Source organism: Copadichromis virginalis, linkage group LG11, assembly GCF_057382275.1.
Source record: "Copadichromis virginalis isolate Kocher_CV1m ecotype Utaka linkage group LG11, C_Virginalis_male_GT1.1, whole genome shotgun sequence".
Lineage (NCBI taxonomy): Eukaryota > Metazoa > Chordata > Actinopteri > Cichliformes > Cichlidae > Copadichromis > Copadichromis virginalis.
Window position 1 is genome coordinate 7,243,683 of NC_140628.1, and position 19,013 is coordinate 7,262,695.

The following is a 19,013-nucleotide window of genomic DNA, read 5'->3' on the forward strand; positions in this document are numbered from 1 at the left end:
CTCCTGCCTTCGGTTTCCCTTATCCACGATTGAGCTCTGTGTTAGCCACCACCGGTCAATCGGCGGCCGCCTTGCCGCCTCGCATGTGTCTTTCCCCGCATGCCCTTTCTGTCATACACCAGTGGCTAGCTGCCCTCTCTTGTAGCTCCGCGTTAGCCACCACCAAGCAACTCAGTTAATTTTTCCACATCGACCAGCATCTGGACAACCACCTTTCACTGTTTATACCATTACTAAAATGAATAAAGGAATCATCGGCCCATATATACGTAGACACAGACTATTTGTGAGCGATCGGGGGGTGAAATGAGTGTAAGCCGCCTCACTGAAAGCCAAGCCTGGGTGCTTTCGAGCGAAGCGGCGCTAGCCGGCTAGTAGCAACATTGTGAGAGAACTGTTGCTAATATGGGAAGTCTTGATAAAACGAGCAGATATTTGAAGTTTACAAAATTACATTCTCGCCTGAAAATATCTTAAATGTTTATTTTGTGACCTAGAAACACGAATAAGAGGAATATAAAAACGAGGTGGCAGCCGCCATTTTTTCACTCGGTAGAGGCGTGCTATGAATTGTGGGATATGGAGTTTTCCACCAAGCATACTCCCTTTCGCTTACCGTAACTATTCAATGGTTCGCGCAACCTTAAAAATGCCAATGGCTCCTGAAAGCAGCGATGCCGTGCGCGCCGTTGATATTGTCATCACTACGGTAATCCAAATAAGGGTAGACAGGCCGTACTACTCCTGACATACCACTAGAGAGAGCCAGCACACCACAAATGAAGTTTGAAATCTGTTTCTATGGGGCCAAAAGTTGAATCTTTCCCATTGGGCCTAGAAATGGGTCAAATTTGCACTAAAATCGAAATATTTAAAAAACTATAAAAGTCATAAACACCAAAAGTCATAGGATACTAGTCCAGATCCAGCCGCACAAAATGATATAACATATGTGAACCTTGTCTCAAAACTGTGGGGCGAGTTACGCGGCGAAATTTAGGCGGAAGATGGAGAATAATAGTAAGAACTAGAAAAATTTGCATTTCCTGCGAAAATGCTGTGTGGATGCCTTAACGCTGAAGATGTCTGCTGAAAAAAGCTGAAAAAGTTGCAAAAAGTTGTATGGCAGTGAAGAAACTGAGAATTCTGCTGAAAACAGGTGAAGAAGCAGAAAATTTTTGCTGAAAAGTGGTGAAAAGCAAAAAATTTTACTGAAAGGGTAAAGACAGAGAAATTTTTGCTGAAAAGTGGTGAAAAGAAAATGTTGCCCTGAGCAGGATTCGAACCTGGCCCACCAGTGTAAGTGTGCCTCTTGGCATAGGCACACTTAACAAAGTATAAAGAGAAACAGGAACTCAATAGTGTGGATGTCTTTGAGGCATCCACACAATTAGAGTAAAAGAAGCAGCAAGTCTGCCACTGTGAACAGCAGATGGTAGCAACACGACTTCTGCAAATTTGGTGTAGGCTACCTTATTCCCTACTCACCTTGACACCCTCATTAGCCAAAATGTTTTTGTCAAAAAGGAGAAAAGTGGATAATGGGGTGTAGGGTTTTCCAAGAGAAATACATGCTTCCTATTTATTCATACAGACCTGTGTGCTTTGAGTGTAATCAACAAGTGTGTCTGTGCCTAAGGAATATAATATTTATATAATATATTCACTATAAGACTCATCATGGTAGAAAATACAACATCTTGCGAGGACAACTGAGGAGAGAGGAAAAATGAATTGCTGGGGGGTCAATTATTACCCGGAGCCGAGAGGTCAGTGAAGCAGCAGTAAAAGCCACCTATGTAATTGTTAATGAAATAGCATTAACATCAAAGCCGTATTCCGACGGTGAGTTTGTTAAAAGATGCATGACCAAAGCTGCAGAACTCGTGTCCTGAGAAGAGACAAGCATTTGCCAACATTAGCCAACAGCTGTAGGATCTTGCATTTCTGGTGGATATTACAGAGCACTTGAATATTCTGAACAAAATGTTCCAAGGCTGCAAAAAAGTTGTCACACAGTTTTATGACAGCATACGTGCATTCAAATTGAAGCTGACTTGTGGGAGACACAGCTGTCAAGTGGTGACCCTGCACAATTCCCTTGCCTAAGAAAGGTATGTGCAACAGGCATTAATGGTGACATTAAACAGGATAAAGACAAGATTGCAGGATTGCTGTGTGAGTTTAAGAAACTGTTTCAAATTTTTGATGAACTCGAGACAGAATTTGCAGTTTTTTGCTTACCCTTCACACTCAAAACTTCTGATGTGCCTGTCGAAATCCAACGGTTGATTTGCAATGTAATTTAAAGGACAAGTTTGCCTCAATAGGTTTGGACACATTTTATCAATATCTTTTGCCAGGGTACCCAAAATTAACAGCCCTGGCTGCAAAAATGTTGTGCATGTTTGGGACAACCACCTTTGTGAAGAAGTTTTCTCAGTAATGAACATCAATAAAACAAAATTGCACTCAAGCCTAAGATTGACTGCTAGTCAAGACATGACACCTGATATTGATGCACATGTGCAAACTAAAAGATGCCAAGTTTCAGAAGCAAAAATAAAATAGCCCAGAAATGACTAACTCCTTTAAAATGTTGCTTCAGACACATATTACACTTAAAGAAAACAGTTCTGTGAAAATGAATTTTTGCTGTAGTTAAAAAATATTAAATTTAATGTAAGTCAACAGCTTCACTGCGAAAGAGTTTGGTTTGGTGGACTCCTATTGTTCATGCAATGCCATGAATTTTAAAGTACAATACTACATTTTCCATTTCCCAATGTTTTTGTCTTATAGTTATGTTTGTACTTGTGCAAACACTTACTTTAAGAAATCAGAGGTTGTTATTTGTTTTCATATGTTTTGTAAAAGGATATTTGATTAAACATGGAGGTTCTTTAATGTACTACTTCTTTGCAGGAAAAAAAACATGGACTTATTATTATTTATAGGTAATTATGTTATAATTGTACTGCTCCGGCTCTATGTGGCCCCTGAACCAAAATTAGTTGTTTTTTTTTGTTTGTTTGTTTTCCGCCTGTCCTGTTTGGTTCTTTTGCCATCAGAATTATTGTCTAAAGGCAAAGAAAGATGCCCAAACCAAAATGAGTTTGACACCTCTGGCTTAAAGACTTAGAGACCCTCATATCCTCTAATTTTCTGCTTCTAAATTCAAATAAAACTTAGGGTTAGTGTTGTATTGTCTACTTATTGTCCACTGATCTATAATCTATCTATAATTGAATATCATCTGCAAGGGATATCCTTAAAGGTTGATAAAACATGCCCAAGGGGGAGCAAATATAATAAGAACAACAGAGGCCCCCAAACAGAACCTTGGGTTATACCAAAATGGACTGGATAAAGGGGAGATCTGTACTTTAAAAGTAGCTACAGAAAGGGATCTGTCATATAGGTATGAAGAGAACCACTCCAAGGCAGTTCCTGATACCCCAATCAAGCACCTCAGCCTGTTAAGCAGAATATGATGGTCAACTGTATCAAAAGCTGACGTAAGGTCCAACATGAGCAACATAGAACAGTTACTCTTGTCACTCTGCATCAAAATGTAATTTCATACTTTTAGAAGTGCTGTTTCAGTTGAATGTGACCTAAGAAAACCTGACTAAAAGTAGTCAGAGCAGCAGTTCAATGGTTGACCGCAACCTTCTCTAATACCTTAGCAGTAAATGGAAGCTTGGAGCTGGGTCTATAACTGCCAATGAGAGAAGGATCCAAGTTGTCTTTTTTCAAAAGTGGGTGGATGACAGCATTGAAATAAGTAGATAACTTACCACAGGCCAGGACACATTTAGAATATTGAGCAAACTGGAACAAATCCACTGCAAGACATTTTTGAACAAAGATGTACTGTAGGTGAAACATCCAGGGAGCAAGAAGAGTCTTTCATTGTACCAATAAGCTTCACTAGACCAAGATAACAGGCTGACTGGTGTGGGAACCATCAACACAGATGCTGAGGAAGAGATTATTTCTTACATTTTTGACCTTGTCAACAAAAAAGGAAAGAAAACACTGACACTCCTTATTTGACAATATAGGAGCAGTAAGTGTAGCAGGAGTAATGATGCCACTAATAATGCTGAATAACAACTTATTATTACATGTATCGAGGAGTGGCCCTAAGGGTACATCAACATTCACCATCTTACAATGCTGTGAATGCAGCCAAGTATAATAGGAATATATGTAAATTAATTTCTCTATAGACTTTCAATTTTTCTGCAGGAACACTTTAAACAGCGTATATAATCATGGACCTATGGTGAGGACTGTAAAACTGTTAATTAAGGCTGGCTGATAAAAGAGCCCCTCTCTTATCCCCTTTAGTAAAGGGGACCTTACTGCGGACCGAAGCAGCCAGCTTTATTTTTTACAATTATTATAGATGTTTTAAGGCTGTAAACCCCTCACTACACACTTTCTACACTTTTCTCAGACAGGCACGAACATTTTCACACTTTTCTCTCTTGCTTAAACACTCTCAAAGTTCAAACCTTCATAGAAAAATAAGTCCAGTATTAAAGAATGAAACCAAAGGCACCCGCAGGTGCCGTTGACGGTGCAAAGCGTTTTGTTGACATTGTTGTGTTCGTTGGGGAGAAAACTTACAAACATACAGTACAGCACTTCAGAGTCACACTGTTAGCGATCGAAGATTTATGTAAATTTGACAAACTGAACCCATTCTGTACTGTACAGGAGACACAGCACGAGATTAACTGACAATGGTCTACAGCCAATCAGGACCAGAGTTGGGCAGTAACGCAATACAAGTAACATGTTACTGTAATCTGATTACTTCTTTCAAGTAACGAGTAAAGTAAGGGATTACAAAAATGGTAATTAGATTACTGTTACTTTCCCATAACTAAAACCGTGATTTTTTTTTTGCGAGAGTGTCTCATGACAACGTAAGCGAGTGCAACGTTCGTGGCAACAGCTGTGTGCAGATGAACAATGGATAATATATATGAGTGCGGAAGAGAGTATGAGCGTTTAAAGCATGGAAGTACTGACCTTACTTTGAGTCTGATTCCGTAAAAAGAAAAACATTAGCGTCCGCTGTTTACTGTGTGGGGCAAACATCTGCCTGCTATACAGGTGAAAATAGAGCAACAGGACCGCTGAGTCTTTGATTTTATTTATTTTCTGCTGTGTTTCACTTGAATTTATTTGAAAGACTGAGTGTAAACCCCAAAATTTTTTTATTTTATGTGCTGGAATGTGCAGAAAATAGGTCTAAATGTTAAACAAATTTCTTCCTGTCAGAGAATGTTGCATATAATTAAATTTTTGCTTGATGCATAAAGTTAAAAAATTAAAACTAATAAAACCAAGCTTTAAAAAGAGACTTTTCCATTTGATTACATTTCATATGATGGATTATGCAGAAAAAGTAGAATTGGGCTGAAAGATGTATTGCTTTATTACCTATTCAGGTTGTAAATCGTGTTTTTAAAAAATAACTGAGTAACTAGGTAATTAATTACTTTTGAAAATAAGTAATCAGTAAAGTAACGGGATTACTTTTTGGGGAAGTAATCAGTAATTAGTTACTGATTACTTTTTTCAAGTAACTTGACCAACACTGATCAGGACACAGAACACAATGTGCTGTGAAAAAAAAAGAAAAGAAAAAAAAGCATGCAAAATTGCACAAAAAAATCTGTGAAATAACAAAGCTGCAAAAGTTGAAATGCGTTATAGCGAGGGACCACTGTAGTGTGTTCTCTTCAGTGGCTGCCCGTTAAATCCAGAATTGAGTTTAAAATCCTTCTCTTCACGTTCAAGTTTTTGAATAATCAGGGCCCATTTCATCTTTAGGAATTCATAATACCTTATCTAGTCATTTCAGAGAGTGAATTATACTCAACAGAGCACTTTACTGTCAGACTGCTGGCTTACTTGTGGTTTCTGGGATAATTAAAAATTGAATAGGAGGCAGAGCCTTCAACTTTCAGTCCTCTGTAAGGTGGAACCAGCTCCCACCTTGGATTTTGGAGACAGACACCCTCTGTTTTTTTCAAGATTAGATTTAAAACCTTCCTTTTTTCAAGGATATAGTTAGCACTGGATCAGGTTACCTTGAATCCTCTCTTAATTATGTTGCTATAGGCCTTGGCTGCTTATTTATCCTGTATTAATAATTACAAATGAATCAAAATTGCTAAACAGTAAATCAAATTTGTTTAATAATTACATGCATTCAGGACTCAAAATAATGGCTGAAAACCTGTGTAGAAATTATATTAACATGACATCAAAATGGATAGTTTTATCTGACATAAAATGAAGTGATAATTCAGGTTGACATAATGTTTTTAAACCATAACTTTTAATTAGGGCCCGAGCACTAAAAGTGCGAAGGTTTGATATGCCCATTGTCAGGAATACGCAGAGCAATACCTAGTGGGAACAGGAAATGTCATGTCTTTCACTTTGATATACTGATTTTCACAGGTTCATGATGGCCACCTCAAAAGCGGTGAATATTAACATCCGTCCCTCATGATGCTTCAGTGAGAAAATTGTGAGTTTAAACTGAACGGCGCACCCTGGTGGCATGGCGGTTCACCGTGAAAGATGAAGTAGCTTTTGAGGGGCTTAGAAAGTTTAAAAAGTCTTGAAATTTTGCCCACACCTCTAATGTCGTGAAGGCTTTCTTGTTATGTGATCATTTCCATGGAATATTGCAAAATGGCTCCACAGTGCCCTCTATAAAATTTTAAAACATCAACCTCTGCTCTGTTTCATCTACGAGTCTGAAACCTGGGAAGCTTATGGAAGGATATCAAGATTTACAAAAAAGTATCTTGGAGTAATATCCCAAATCCAACAGGAAGTCAGCCATTTTAACATTAATGTGTAATTTTGGCGACATTTTCCCTTCTTTTCAGGTCTCGTACTTTGACGAACTCCTCCCAGGGATTTCATCAGATTGACTTGATCTCCAGTGCAGGGAATCTAAAGAGCTTTGTGATGTTAAATTGCAAAGCTTTTTACGTTCAAGGAAACGGGTGGTCACAACGGCATGGGGAGTTTCAATCACTTGCCAAAAAGCAGTAATCTGCTGTCACTAAGAAACACAATGTCCAACCTCTCCCAAACTTCATAGGCATGAGTCGAGAGTCAAGCTCGGAAATATTTGATATGCCATTCGTCAGTAATGGTTAGAGCACCACCTAGTGGGACGACTATACTCATCATTGAACGAGATGAAATTTTAGCTGGTGGTTCTACGCATGAATTCCATCAATGCTACATCAGATCGGACATGATGGGTGTAGGTGTTGGACATGGCTCGATGTGCCAGGGTGCGAGGGCCCACTTAACGCTGCTTGCAGCTTTAATTTTAACTATTTATGTCTTGAGGGTGTCTAATTCTAACAACCCTTAGCCCCACAGATGCCATCTGCAAACCTTTATAGATATACATAGGTCTAAAAAGACCTTTATAGGTAATTTTAGAAACCATTTACTAATATTTTTTGTAAATTGTTGGCCATGACTACAAGGCTACAAAATAATTTTATTTAAATTTTGGCACAGTTTTAGTATTAATACAGGTATTTTATCCATCTTTTTATCTACAGTGTAAATTAGTACTATTGAACATTCAACATTTAATTAATCAGAACTTTGACTTCACATTCCTTTAATTTGTCAACAGATTTTAGGATATAAAGATGTGACATCCCCAACACAGCGGTATATTGACAGCAAGGTAATACGAACACAAACAGAGGGGGAGTGGTTATCCTTTGATGTTACAGAGGCAGTTAGTGAATGGCTAAACCACAGAGGTGAGTACATTCTGTCCCATCAGTATTGCCTTTTCCCAATTGTTTATGCTTTGTGTTAAATAACTTCTCATTACTTTTGTTTTTCCATAGACCGAAACAGTGGATTCAAGATCAGCCTGCACTGCCCATGCTGCACTTTTGTACCATCAAATAACTACATCATTCCTAATAAGAGTGAGGAGCTGGAGGCACGATTTGCAGGTTATTTGAAAAATGTTGCCTCAAGGCACTTTTATGTTGTAAGGTAGGGCTGCCACAAACGATTATTTTGATAGTCGACTAGTCACCGATTATTTTTGCGATTAGTCAACTAATCAGATCATCATCCATTGGACGTAAAACTACAGCTTATTGCACCAGCAGCATCTGCTCTTATATAACTATCATTAGCTTACAGCTTTAAGTGTTTAAGGTCTGTGCTAACTAAAAATAAAGACAAGATGATAGTTTATTAAATTTTAATGAAATTTGCAGATTGTTTCGGTGAAGTTTAATAAACTCCTTGCTATCTAAAATATAACAGGACACTGGAGTATATTCTGGAGCATCTCACACTTCTGATAATCAGTTGTCTGCTTGACGTTTATTCAGCTGTGTAAAAACTATAACTTTAATCTCAGACAAACTGATTTACTCAGGAACAAATAAAATACAAAAAAAAAAAAAAAAGCCAAACAATAACATTTTAAGTTATCTAAGTGACTCATATATATTTAACCTGAGGAGTGAAAGACGGCGGTGGGTTTGAAAACGATTTGCGGGGAGTCCGGTGTTCTCACGGCGCTAGTGAGCCTAGCCCCCGGCTCGCTAACGAGCTAGTGGGTAACAGATGTCTCCGAAAACGTCAGAGCGCTTTTGAAAATATGTGGTGTCTTGATAAACTGAGCAGATATTTGAGGTTTACACAGCTACATTCTCGCCTGAAAATATGTTAAAGGTTTATTTTGTGACCCAGAAAGAATAATAAGAGTAAAGTTAAAACTAACTAGCTGCCGCCATTGTTGGAAACTGCGCTGGGCCGCGCTATGAATTCTGGGACACAGCTGCTTCTTCTTCTTCTTCTTCGGGGTTTAACGGTAGCTGACATCCTTGTACATGCAATGCTGCCATCTTCTGTTTCAGTCCGTTATTACACTCTTAAATCCTGCCACTTATTCCTGCGTCTTTTGTGATCTTACAAAGCTTCAAACGACGCGTCGACTATTAAATCAGTCGTCGACGATTTTGATAGTCGACGTAATCGTGACTAGTCGACAAATCGTGGCAGCCCTATTGTAAGGTAGACCCTATAATAATAGTTCACACTAGAAAGCTGTTGTGGTTTGGCCCCCCAGTACAGCTTAGAATTAATCACCATCTACAACCCAGTCAGACCTCTCACATCATCAGGTTTAGATTTTTTAAATGATCCCAGAATCCGATCTCAGTCTGCTGAGGGTTATTTCAGTTACTGTTGTCCTGTTCTTTGGAACAAGCTGCCTGCTGACGTGAGATCAATTACATCTGTGCGTACATTCAATAACAGATTCAAAATCTTTTTATTCACACACATTAATTAATAGGTGTTGTCATTTTCTTTTGTGCTATTTAGCCATTTTCACTGTGTCAAGGCATTGCAAATCTATGCAGGTTTTGTGTTCTGTGTTAAGTAGAGTACATGCAGTCATTATTTCTGTCTGACCCCCTCTCCCTTTAACAGAAATTTCACCTTTCTATAAGCACTGGAGCTATGCTGATAATTTTACTCTGAATACTTTGATAATGTTTTTTTTGTAATGAACTTTTCTGTCATTACCAGCCCTTGCAGTGCTGCTTATTAATCTCTTATGTTTTCAGGTATCGACGACAACCTAATCCGTGGTCGTGACCTAAAGGTTTTTAGGAAGTGGCAGCACAGTGTTCGGGGTCCACATCTTCTCCTCATGTTGCTACCTTCATACCGCCTGGAGTCCCAGTCCCAACATAAGAACCATCGATCCAAGAGAGCTCTTGATGCTGCCTACTGCTCCAAGTACTTGTCTGAAAACCAAATTGCCAAATGCAAAGCAATAACAATGTCCCTATCTGTTGTGGAGATTTTCAGAAATGAGTCATCAAGTAAAAAGGGGCCAAGCAACACTAATAGCACTAGGCACTGCACAGAATTGGTTGTCATTAGGTACAAAGATATAGAATAACTGTTAACACTCTGACTTCTTGGCTAGAGCCCATAGTGATGTTAAAGGTGAGTGCGTGTTTTAACCCACAGCCCATCAACCACAGCCTAAACTTCAACAAGTAACAAAAGGCACTGATCATGTTCATGTTTCTAAAGTAGAATCACCGTGGTGATTGGTTTCAGTCTCTTTGTGCTTGTTTTCATCTTTGCTTTGAGTTCATAAGTGTAAAAGGAAAAATATTATGTGTATCCTCATTAGGATAGGGTTTTGTGTTGATGTGTTGGATTGTGCTCAGGTTTATATTGTTAACTGGTAATTATGTGACAATGCATTAATGTAACTATAGTGTAACAAATGAGTTTCATTGTTACTTTTGAGTGATGACCCCTACGCAAGCTATATTTTTCTTACCACTGTGCAATACTTCATAATGCCATGCAGTCCCTATTTTCAATAAGGAAACATCTTTACCTCCAGGTGAAGGGGAAAAAGTAGCAACAGTGTTGTAAGAAAAAAAGTCTGTACCAGTTCAAGTCCAACTGAAGAAACTGGAACAATTTTGTTAAACGAAGAAGCCAGGAAGAGCACAGCTTTCCAAAGTTTTTTCCAACAGAATGCTGACAATTTGAAAACAAACAAACAAACAAACAAACAAACAAATAAAACAAGATTCTGGATATAGCTTTCCTTTTCTTCGTGAACTACGCTTGATGTACCCTTTCCTGGTGAATTAAAATGAAAAACTGTGCATTGGTTCAGTTCCCACAGTCCCTCTCTCTGGACAGCCAATGGGGCATACATACTAAGGCACTGATGCTTGGCAGCATGCAGAGAGTGTCAACAAGTTGACCACTAACTGGTATTGCAAACTGCTTTCAAAACAGGCTGAAAGCAGAAGTGAAAGGCAACACCCTGGACAACTTGTTGGCTGATCTGTTTAACTATGTATATTTATCTTTTCTGGTTCAGTGGTTGCCCACAATAAGTAAAGAATCTAATCTGAGCGCATCTTCACCTATCTTCATCTCTCCATCTGTGACTTTTTATAGACTGCACACACTAGTGACGAGAGGATTCCCACAGCTCTGTTATTCACTTTTCCACTTTATGTCTTTACAGAAATGTTCAGGATAACTGCTGCTTACGATCGCTCTACATTGATTTTAAGAGGGACCTGGGCTGGAGGTGGATCCATGAGCCCAAAGGCTATGAGGCCAACTTTTGTGCAGGGGCCTGTCCATATCTGTGGAGTGCAGACACCCAGCATTCCAAGGTACTGAATGAGGAAGTTTGAAAGGCTACACAGTAAACGTAAACATGAATGCAGTCGCACTGCACTGTAAATCATATTTTATTTTATGATATGGTTCTAATATGTATATTCCAGGTGTTAGGTCTGTATAACACCATCAACCCTGCAGCATCGGCATCCCCCTGCTGTGTCTCCCAAGACCTGGAGCCTCTCACTATCCTGTACTACATCGGCAAGACCCCCAAAATAGAACAGCTCTCAAATATGAAGGTCAAGTCCTGCAAGTGCAGCTAGAGGTCCTTAGAAAATACATACTCTTCTTTCATCCAGAGTGGAGTGAGTTAACGTACCGTCAAAGTGCCGCTGCACTCATTTACTAGCAATCCTACAGCAGTCGTTTCACACAGGCATGGCCAGGAATGGTGTATTAGAGAATAAAAGGAACAAGTCAATGTGAGTTCAATGCATATTCAACATACAGGACCAGAGCAGTTATAATACCAAAAACTTTAGTTCGATGCACTGTATGGACAAAAATGTTGGGCCTTCATGTAAATTCATGTGTGTTCAGTCTTGTTCCTGCAGGTGTTAATAAACATTCACCTAGCCATGAAGTCTGCCTTTAAAAGATCTGTAAAAGAATTGGTCATTCTAAAGAGCTCATTGACTGAGTATGGTACTATAATAAGATTTAAAGATTGCAACGAGTCATTTTGTTAAATTTTATTTGTCATAGATATGAAGTGATCAACTGTAAGCAGTTTTATCGCAAAGCGAAACAGCAACTCATCCAGGAAGTGAAAGACCGTGTAAAGTTACAACGGAGTTCTGAAGCATGTTGTACATAAAAGTCGCTAACGCTCTGTTGATTCAATAACTACAGAGTTAATTTATTATTTATACCAGAACTGCATACCAGAGCTGTCAGAAGCTTCATGTATAGGTAACCCATTACTTTTGTTCATATAGGAAGAATTGTATTTCTGTATTGACACAGGTTTGCAAGTAAAATGAGCTTGTGTGCTGTTCTCCTAATAAATGGTCAAAGAAGAATAATAGTTCTTAATAATATTTCTTAGTAAGGGTAATTTACACCATGAAGGCCTGCTCTCAAAAACTGATATAGATAAATCCAGCTACACAAACACTTAAAAGTTTTTTAGAAAATGTTTAGTGCCATCTTGTGTCAGTACAGAACATGTCACCTCGTTGGTTTGTTGGTTGCTGTTAACAGACTTGCACTGAACCAACCAACTCAGGTGAAAATAAGGACACTAAAACTAACCCTAACCCTTTTCTACTCTCCCGGAATACTCAAAGCGCTCTATACAACACGCCACATTGCATATTTGGCATGCAGACTGGGATCAAACCACCGACCTTCCGATCAGTAGATGCTCTACCTCCTGAGCTATAGCCACCCTACAGAGTAGGCAGCACAAAAGTGAACCCTTTAAATGAAATTTTAGTTTTAGCCTCCTCATATTCCACTGAGTTACTAGTTTGCTGAAATAAACGGAAGTCAAACAAACCAACCAACTCGGTGATGTAGCATTCTGTATCACAAGATGGTGCTAAACATGTTTAAAACAAGCACAAGTATCTTAAATCCAGCTACAAGGAGTGTTAAATCCATATCAGTTTTTGAGAGCAGGGCTCCATGGTGTAAATTAGCCTTTGTCCACTTTAATCCATCAGAAAAATAAATAATGAATAATTCACATAGTTTTTTTTTTCCCTCACCAATATGCAATACTGAAATATTTTCCTCAATAACAAAATTATCAAGTCTAGTATTTACAGTTAATTTTATTATTGAGTCTTCGTCATTGACTTTTTAGGAGTCTTGTTAAAATCCAGTGGCGTTTTGGAACATAACAAACTTTCCACCAGTTTTGTTTGTTTTTGGTTCACTACATGAGGCTAGAGATTTGCTTGTTTGTTTGTTTTTTAAATCATACACTTGCAGAGTTCTGAATTTAAAAAAACTGAAAAGTACTGTCATCTCCAATATCTTTTTGAAATGTTGTGGCGCTAAAGTGGCACACATTCAAAAAATCCAGGCCGATATAGTATTCAGTACCAAGTTATGTGAGAATACAGCAAACACTGGAAATGTAAGTGATATGTGTATATATGTGAAATAAGTCCTTGAAAAAACAGATCTACTCAGACCTACCTAACACTTTGCTTTCAACCACTTCGCCCTTCAGCAGATATCAAAGGCACAATATCACATTCTTATACATCATTATTTATTTTATTCCTTAAGAATTATTCTTTATTTTTGCATTTTCTGATTCTGTACAGTAAAACATTGCAGTAAGATGTCCTGCAACCTTGCAGTGTTGACATATATTATCTACTCCATTTTGTAGTTTATATAATACACACGCACAACTTTTATTAAGCCGCCATAAGAGAGAATAAGATGTTGCATTAGAATTGTAAAGGCTATTTTGATTTATTATGGCAATAGTATTAATTTTATAGCTTCCCATTTATATTATAAAACACTTTTTTAAGGGGTAAGAAAAACAGTGTTGTATGTAATAACTTTTAATTGCTAAATTGGCATACTTTGTTAACAGTTTTAAGCAGTAATGGAGCAATAGTCTCCTTCCAGAATTTCTTATGAAAATTATTAGTTTTGTTTGTTTGGATGAACTGGCAACTGGCCCTTTTAAATAGCCCAGTGTAACAGATGCCATAACACGTTTAAGTAAAAAGCTTAGATTCTGAATCATTACAACCCCGAGTCTGCTGTCTGTGTTGTTTAAAAACGAAAATACATGTTTATTTATGATGTTCAGATTTCTGAAACAGAAAATTCTGTAAATGTGTAATGGCAATGAATAAAATGTGTTTTCATCATTAACAGGTTACTTGCTGAAATTAGTTTACAATGTGAGGTCACATCCTATGTATAATTGTGACAGTAATACTGTACGGTATTAGTGACAATAATACATACAGTAAAACTGTTGACAACAGAAATATTTCTGACTTTATGAATAACAACAATACTACTACTAATAATAATAGTAATATTTTTTAAATTATTATCATTATTATTATTATTATCATAGCAATTTTAAAGATATAATTCTTTGCGTCAGTTCAGCAGTGTGTGAATGGGTGAATGGCTGAATGTGTAAAGCGCTTTGGGGTCCTTAGGGACTAGTAAAGTGCTATACAAATACAGGCCATTTACCATTTACCATTCAGCAATTTGAGGTAGGTTGGGATAGAGAGAATATAAAACATGGATATTAATGAAATAAAATCAAATTCAAACAATCTTATTGAGCTGAGTACTGCACTTCAATGGAATGGAAAAATGGAAACAAATGTGAAAAAAAGGCCTGCTGCTCAGCTCAATGAAATATCCAGTTATTAGTGCTTAAAATTAAAATTAAATTAAGATTGTTGAAATATGCAACCCTAAGCTCCACCACATTTTATATTATAATGGGGAAAACTAAAGATTATCCAGAGGCCATCCAATTCATTTTCATTTACATAGCACCAAATAACAACAATAGTCTGCTGGTGGTGCTTTACATTGAGGGTTACCATGGTAAATGATTCTTATATAGCGCTTTTCTGCTCTCCCGGAGTACTCAAAGCAATCAATACAACATACCACTTTCACCCAAGTTCCTTGTACCATGTAAGGTACAAGGTACAAGGAACTTCCTGTTTTTCAGTCTGGCTGAGCACTTAGTTTATGAGTCAAAAGCGGCCTTGCTTTACAAACCTTCATTATTAAAGTACATAAAACAATATAATAAACAAAATAAGCACTAAGGATATATTAATTACATGACACTACATGTTAAAGAAAAAGCTGCTGTGACAAAGAAAAGAATCTGTCAAGCACAACTCTTTGGAATTTAAATTGTAAGAAATAAATGTGTAAAATTACACAAGAAGTTCTGGTAGCTCGTTGCCCAGACTGTCCATTTTGTTGTTTTAGTTTGGTTTTTTTTTAACTGTAGTCATAAAAAATAGAATTATATAGCAGAAAGTGGGAAAAAAAACTTTTCTTTTTTTCACAAAGTAAGAGAGGTTTTATTAGAGACATAGCTAAAAGGTTTTGCAAAATTTTGCATAAATTGTGATTTTCTTTTGGTATTGAATAGCAGAAATTAGGCTTTGCCAGATGTAATTTTTTGGGGGGAGGAAAAAAAAGCGGTATACAGCGGCCGACAGCGCTGTATACAACGCTAGACTGGTGTCTAATAAGCAAGTAAATAAGGCAGAAAATAGAGAAACGCACTGAGAGATAGAGCTGTGCGATTTTATTATCTGCATACTTACCGTGAACCCTTTACATTGTTCTTCATTTTGTCAGTAGTAATATAGGTGCTCTTGTTTAGCAGGCAAAAAAAGAGCACCTATATTACTTCTTTTGCCATTGTTCTATTATGTATTTTTGTTCTATTGTTAAGTGTCCTTGGGTGTCTTAAAAGGCACTTTATAAATAAATAAATATGTCTGTGAAGGTTCTCAGTCATCCGGGTCATCGTAGTCTAAGGAGTTTGGAAAGAAGAAAAGCGTCTGGACTTCTTTAAGTTGCTTGAACACGTTTCACCTCTCATCCGAGAAGCTTCTTCAGTTCTAATGGTCAAATGGTGGAGAGTCCCAGATTTAGGACACCCAGTGGGAGACAAGAGGGACAAAGGGAAGGTGCACCGTGGTCCTAAACACAACAGATTACCACACAAAGATTACTACTCTCCTCAGTGACAACAATACCTACGAAGCCTTAAAGCGAGACCCCACAACCAGCTACAAAAAGAAAGTTATAGCTTGCCTTCAAGACCTTGAAAGGGACAAAATCATTGACCGCCTTACATATCACCGCCTTTACCCAGGGGATGCCATACCCTGCATTTACGGACTTCCTAAGATCCACAAAGAAGGTGTCCCACTCAGACCCATTGTAGGTGGCATAAACTCAGCCACTTACAAAATCTCGAAACACCTTGCTACCATCCTAGCACCTCTTATGGGGAACACCCCACATCACATCAAGAACTCCACCGACTTCATCGACAAGGTCTAGAAACTTACCCTGGACCCAGATGAAACCATGGTGTCCTTTGATGTAGTCTCCCTCTTCACTTGCATACCCACCACGGAGGCCGTGGAGACTGTCAGAAAACGACAACAAGAAGACAGCTCCTTGGAGGACAGGACCAACTTCACACCCGATCAGATTTGCACACTGTTACCCTCTGCCTCACCACTACATATTTCAAATACAACAAGGGTTTCTACAGACAAAAACAAGGCTGCGCCATGGGCTCCCCGTGTCACCTATTGTAGCCAACCTTTACATGGAGGAAGTGGAAAGGAAGGCTCTTGGCTCTTTCAAAGGAAGAGTAACCAGCCACTGGTACAGATATGTAGACGACACCTGGGTCAAAATCAAAACACAAGAAGTGGAATCCTTCACTGCGCACATTAACGCTGTGGATAAAAACATCAAGTTCACCAGGGAAGACACAAAGGATGACTGTTTGCCTTTCCTGGACTGCGCTGTGCACATCGAAGAGAATGGCAACCTCAACATTGAAGTTTACCGGAAGCCCACACACATGGACCAGTACCTCCTCTTTGACTCCCATCACCCTCTGGAACTCAAACTTGGAGTAATTAGGGGCGATTGTGGCTCAAGAGTTGGGAGTTCGCCTTGTAATCGGAAGGTTGCCGGTTCGAGCCCCGGCTCGGACAGTCTCGGTCGTTGTGTCCTTGGGCAAGACACTTCACCCGTTGCCTACTGGTGGTGGTCAGAGGGCCCGGTGGCGCCAGTGTCCGGCAGCCTCGCCTCTGTCAGTGCGCCCCAGGGTGGCTGTGGCTACAATGTAGCTTGCCATCACCAGTGTGTGAATGTGTGTGTGAATGGGTGGATGACTGGATATGTAAAGCGCTTTGGGGTCCTTAGGGACTAGTAAAGCACTATATAAATACAGGCCATTTTAATTAGGACCCTACACCACCGGGCAGAACATGTTCCCTCTGAGCCTGAAGGGAAAAAGAAGGAACACACACATATAAAGGAAGCACTTAAAACATGCGGCTATCCTAATTGGGCGTTTATAAAGTCAGCAAAGAGGCACAGAAAAGAAGATCAGACACCAGCGAGGGAGGATAAGAAAGACAGACGCAACAACATTGTCATCCCCTATGTAGCCGGTGTATCAGAGAAACTCAGGAGGGTTCTCTCCAAGCATGACATCCCAGTGTATTTCAGACCCAGCAACACGCTCAGACAGAAACTGGTTCACCCGAAAGACAAAACGCCAAAACACAGACTTAACAATGTGGCGTATGCTGTACAGTGCAGCGAGGAATGCCCAGACCTCTACATCGGAGAGACCAAACAGCCACTTCACAAGCGCATGGCACAACATAGAAGAGCCACCTCCACGGGACAAGACTCAGCTGTCCATCTGGATCTAAAGGACAAAGGTCACTCTTTCGAGGATGCCAATGTTCACAATTTGGACAGAGAGGACAGATGGTTTGAAAGAGGAGTGAAAGAAGCCATCTATGTCCACTGTGAGCGACCATCTTTGAACAGAGGCGGTGGTTTATGACACCAACTGTCTGCCATCTATAATCCAGTTTTGAGATCCCTTCCCAGACGCCTTAAGGCCCACTCACATCCTGGGTCATCTGACCTCAGGAAATCACATGATAGGGTGGGGCCAGGTTTCACAATGAGCTCACCCGAAACCCTGGCTGATTGTGACCCACACCCACTTTCGCACCTTGGCTCATGTGATTAGGTAGAGGATCACCAGCGTGTCCTAAATCTGGGACTCTCCACCATTTGACTCTTAGAACTGAAGAAGCTTCTCAGATGAGAGGTGAAACATCTTCAAGCAACTTAAAGAAGTCCAGACGCTTTTCTTTCCAAGCTCCTTAGACTACGATGACCTGGAGAATCTTCACAGACATTTAGACATGCTCAGTGTTTTATGAAAAGCCACGATAGCAGAACAGGTACTTACTAAAAAAGCTATGCATGCTTTACGCTATGTTGTGATTAATACAAAATGTAAATAACTGAGTTTAGATATCTGAGGGGTTATTTAAAAAATTATTAGTTCTCTTTATGCATTTTATAGTGAGCTTAGAGCATACCACCCTGAGCACACCCAATTTTGTCTGATCTCAAACGGAAAGCAGACAGTCAATCTTCAAGCTGGCAGGAGTTAAACATACTTAAAAACACATCACTTGACTGTCTTAGGTAATTATAGGCCAATCTCTAACCTTCCTTTTCCTTCCAAATTTGTCAGACAAGGAGACTTCTTTCATGTCTCTTAGGAGAGAGAGTATTGACAAGAGTATTGACAATTTAGTGATCGTAGATCAAACATAAATTTGATTTAACTTACTTATTGTTTCTCACATTATTGTGGGTGAAGTTTGGCCCACTCATCTTTATGATGTTGCTTCAGTTCAGATCAGTTGAGGTTTGCTGGCATTTAATTCGGCTCTCTCCTGACACAGCATTTCAGTCAGGTTGAGGTTTGACTGGGCTACTGTAACACATTGATTCTTTTCGTTTTCAGTCATTCTGTTGTAGATTTATTGATGTGCTTGGGTTGTTTTCCTGATGTATGACACAGTTTTAGTCTGTGAAACAGATGGTGTTACATTTGACTCTACATTACTGTGGTATACAAAGGAGTTGGTTGACAGAATGGCTGTACAGATCCTGTGGGGGCAAAACAAGCCCAACAAGCTGTG

General features: G+C 39.0%; 1 protein-coding gene across 1 annotated transcript in view; it reads left to right on the forward strand.

The window, feature by feature from the left end:
• The window catches only part of tgfb2 (transforming growth factor, beta 2), a 41,147-nt gene extending 27,026 nt beyond the window's left edge, over positions 1–14,121 (forward strand). Inside the window, exons 3-7 of the mRNA XM_085472915.1 lie at positions 7,700–7,832; positions 7,923–8,033; positions 9,669–9,843; positions 11,111–11,264; positions 11,379–14,121. Of these exons, the coding sequence (XP_085329041.1) occupies positions 7,700–7,832; positions 7,923–8,033; positions 9,669–9,843; positions 11,111–11,264; positions 11,379–11,537 (732 nt within the window). The 3' untranslated portion in view covers positions 11,538–14,121. The remainder of the gene's footprint in view (positions 1–7,699; positions 7,833–7,922; positions 8,034–9,668; positions 9,844–11,110; positions 11,265–11,378) is intronic.
• Positions 14,122–19,013: the final 4,892 nt, after the last annotated feature.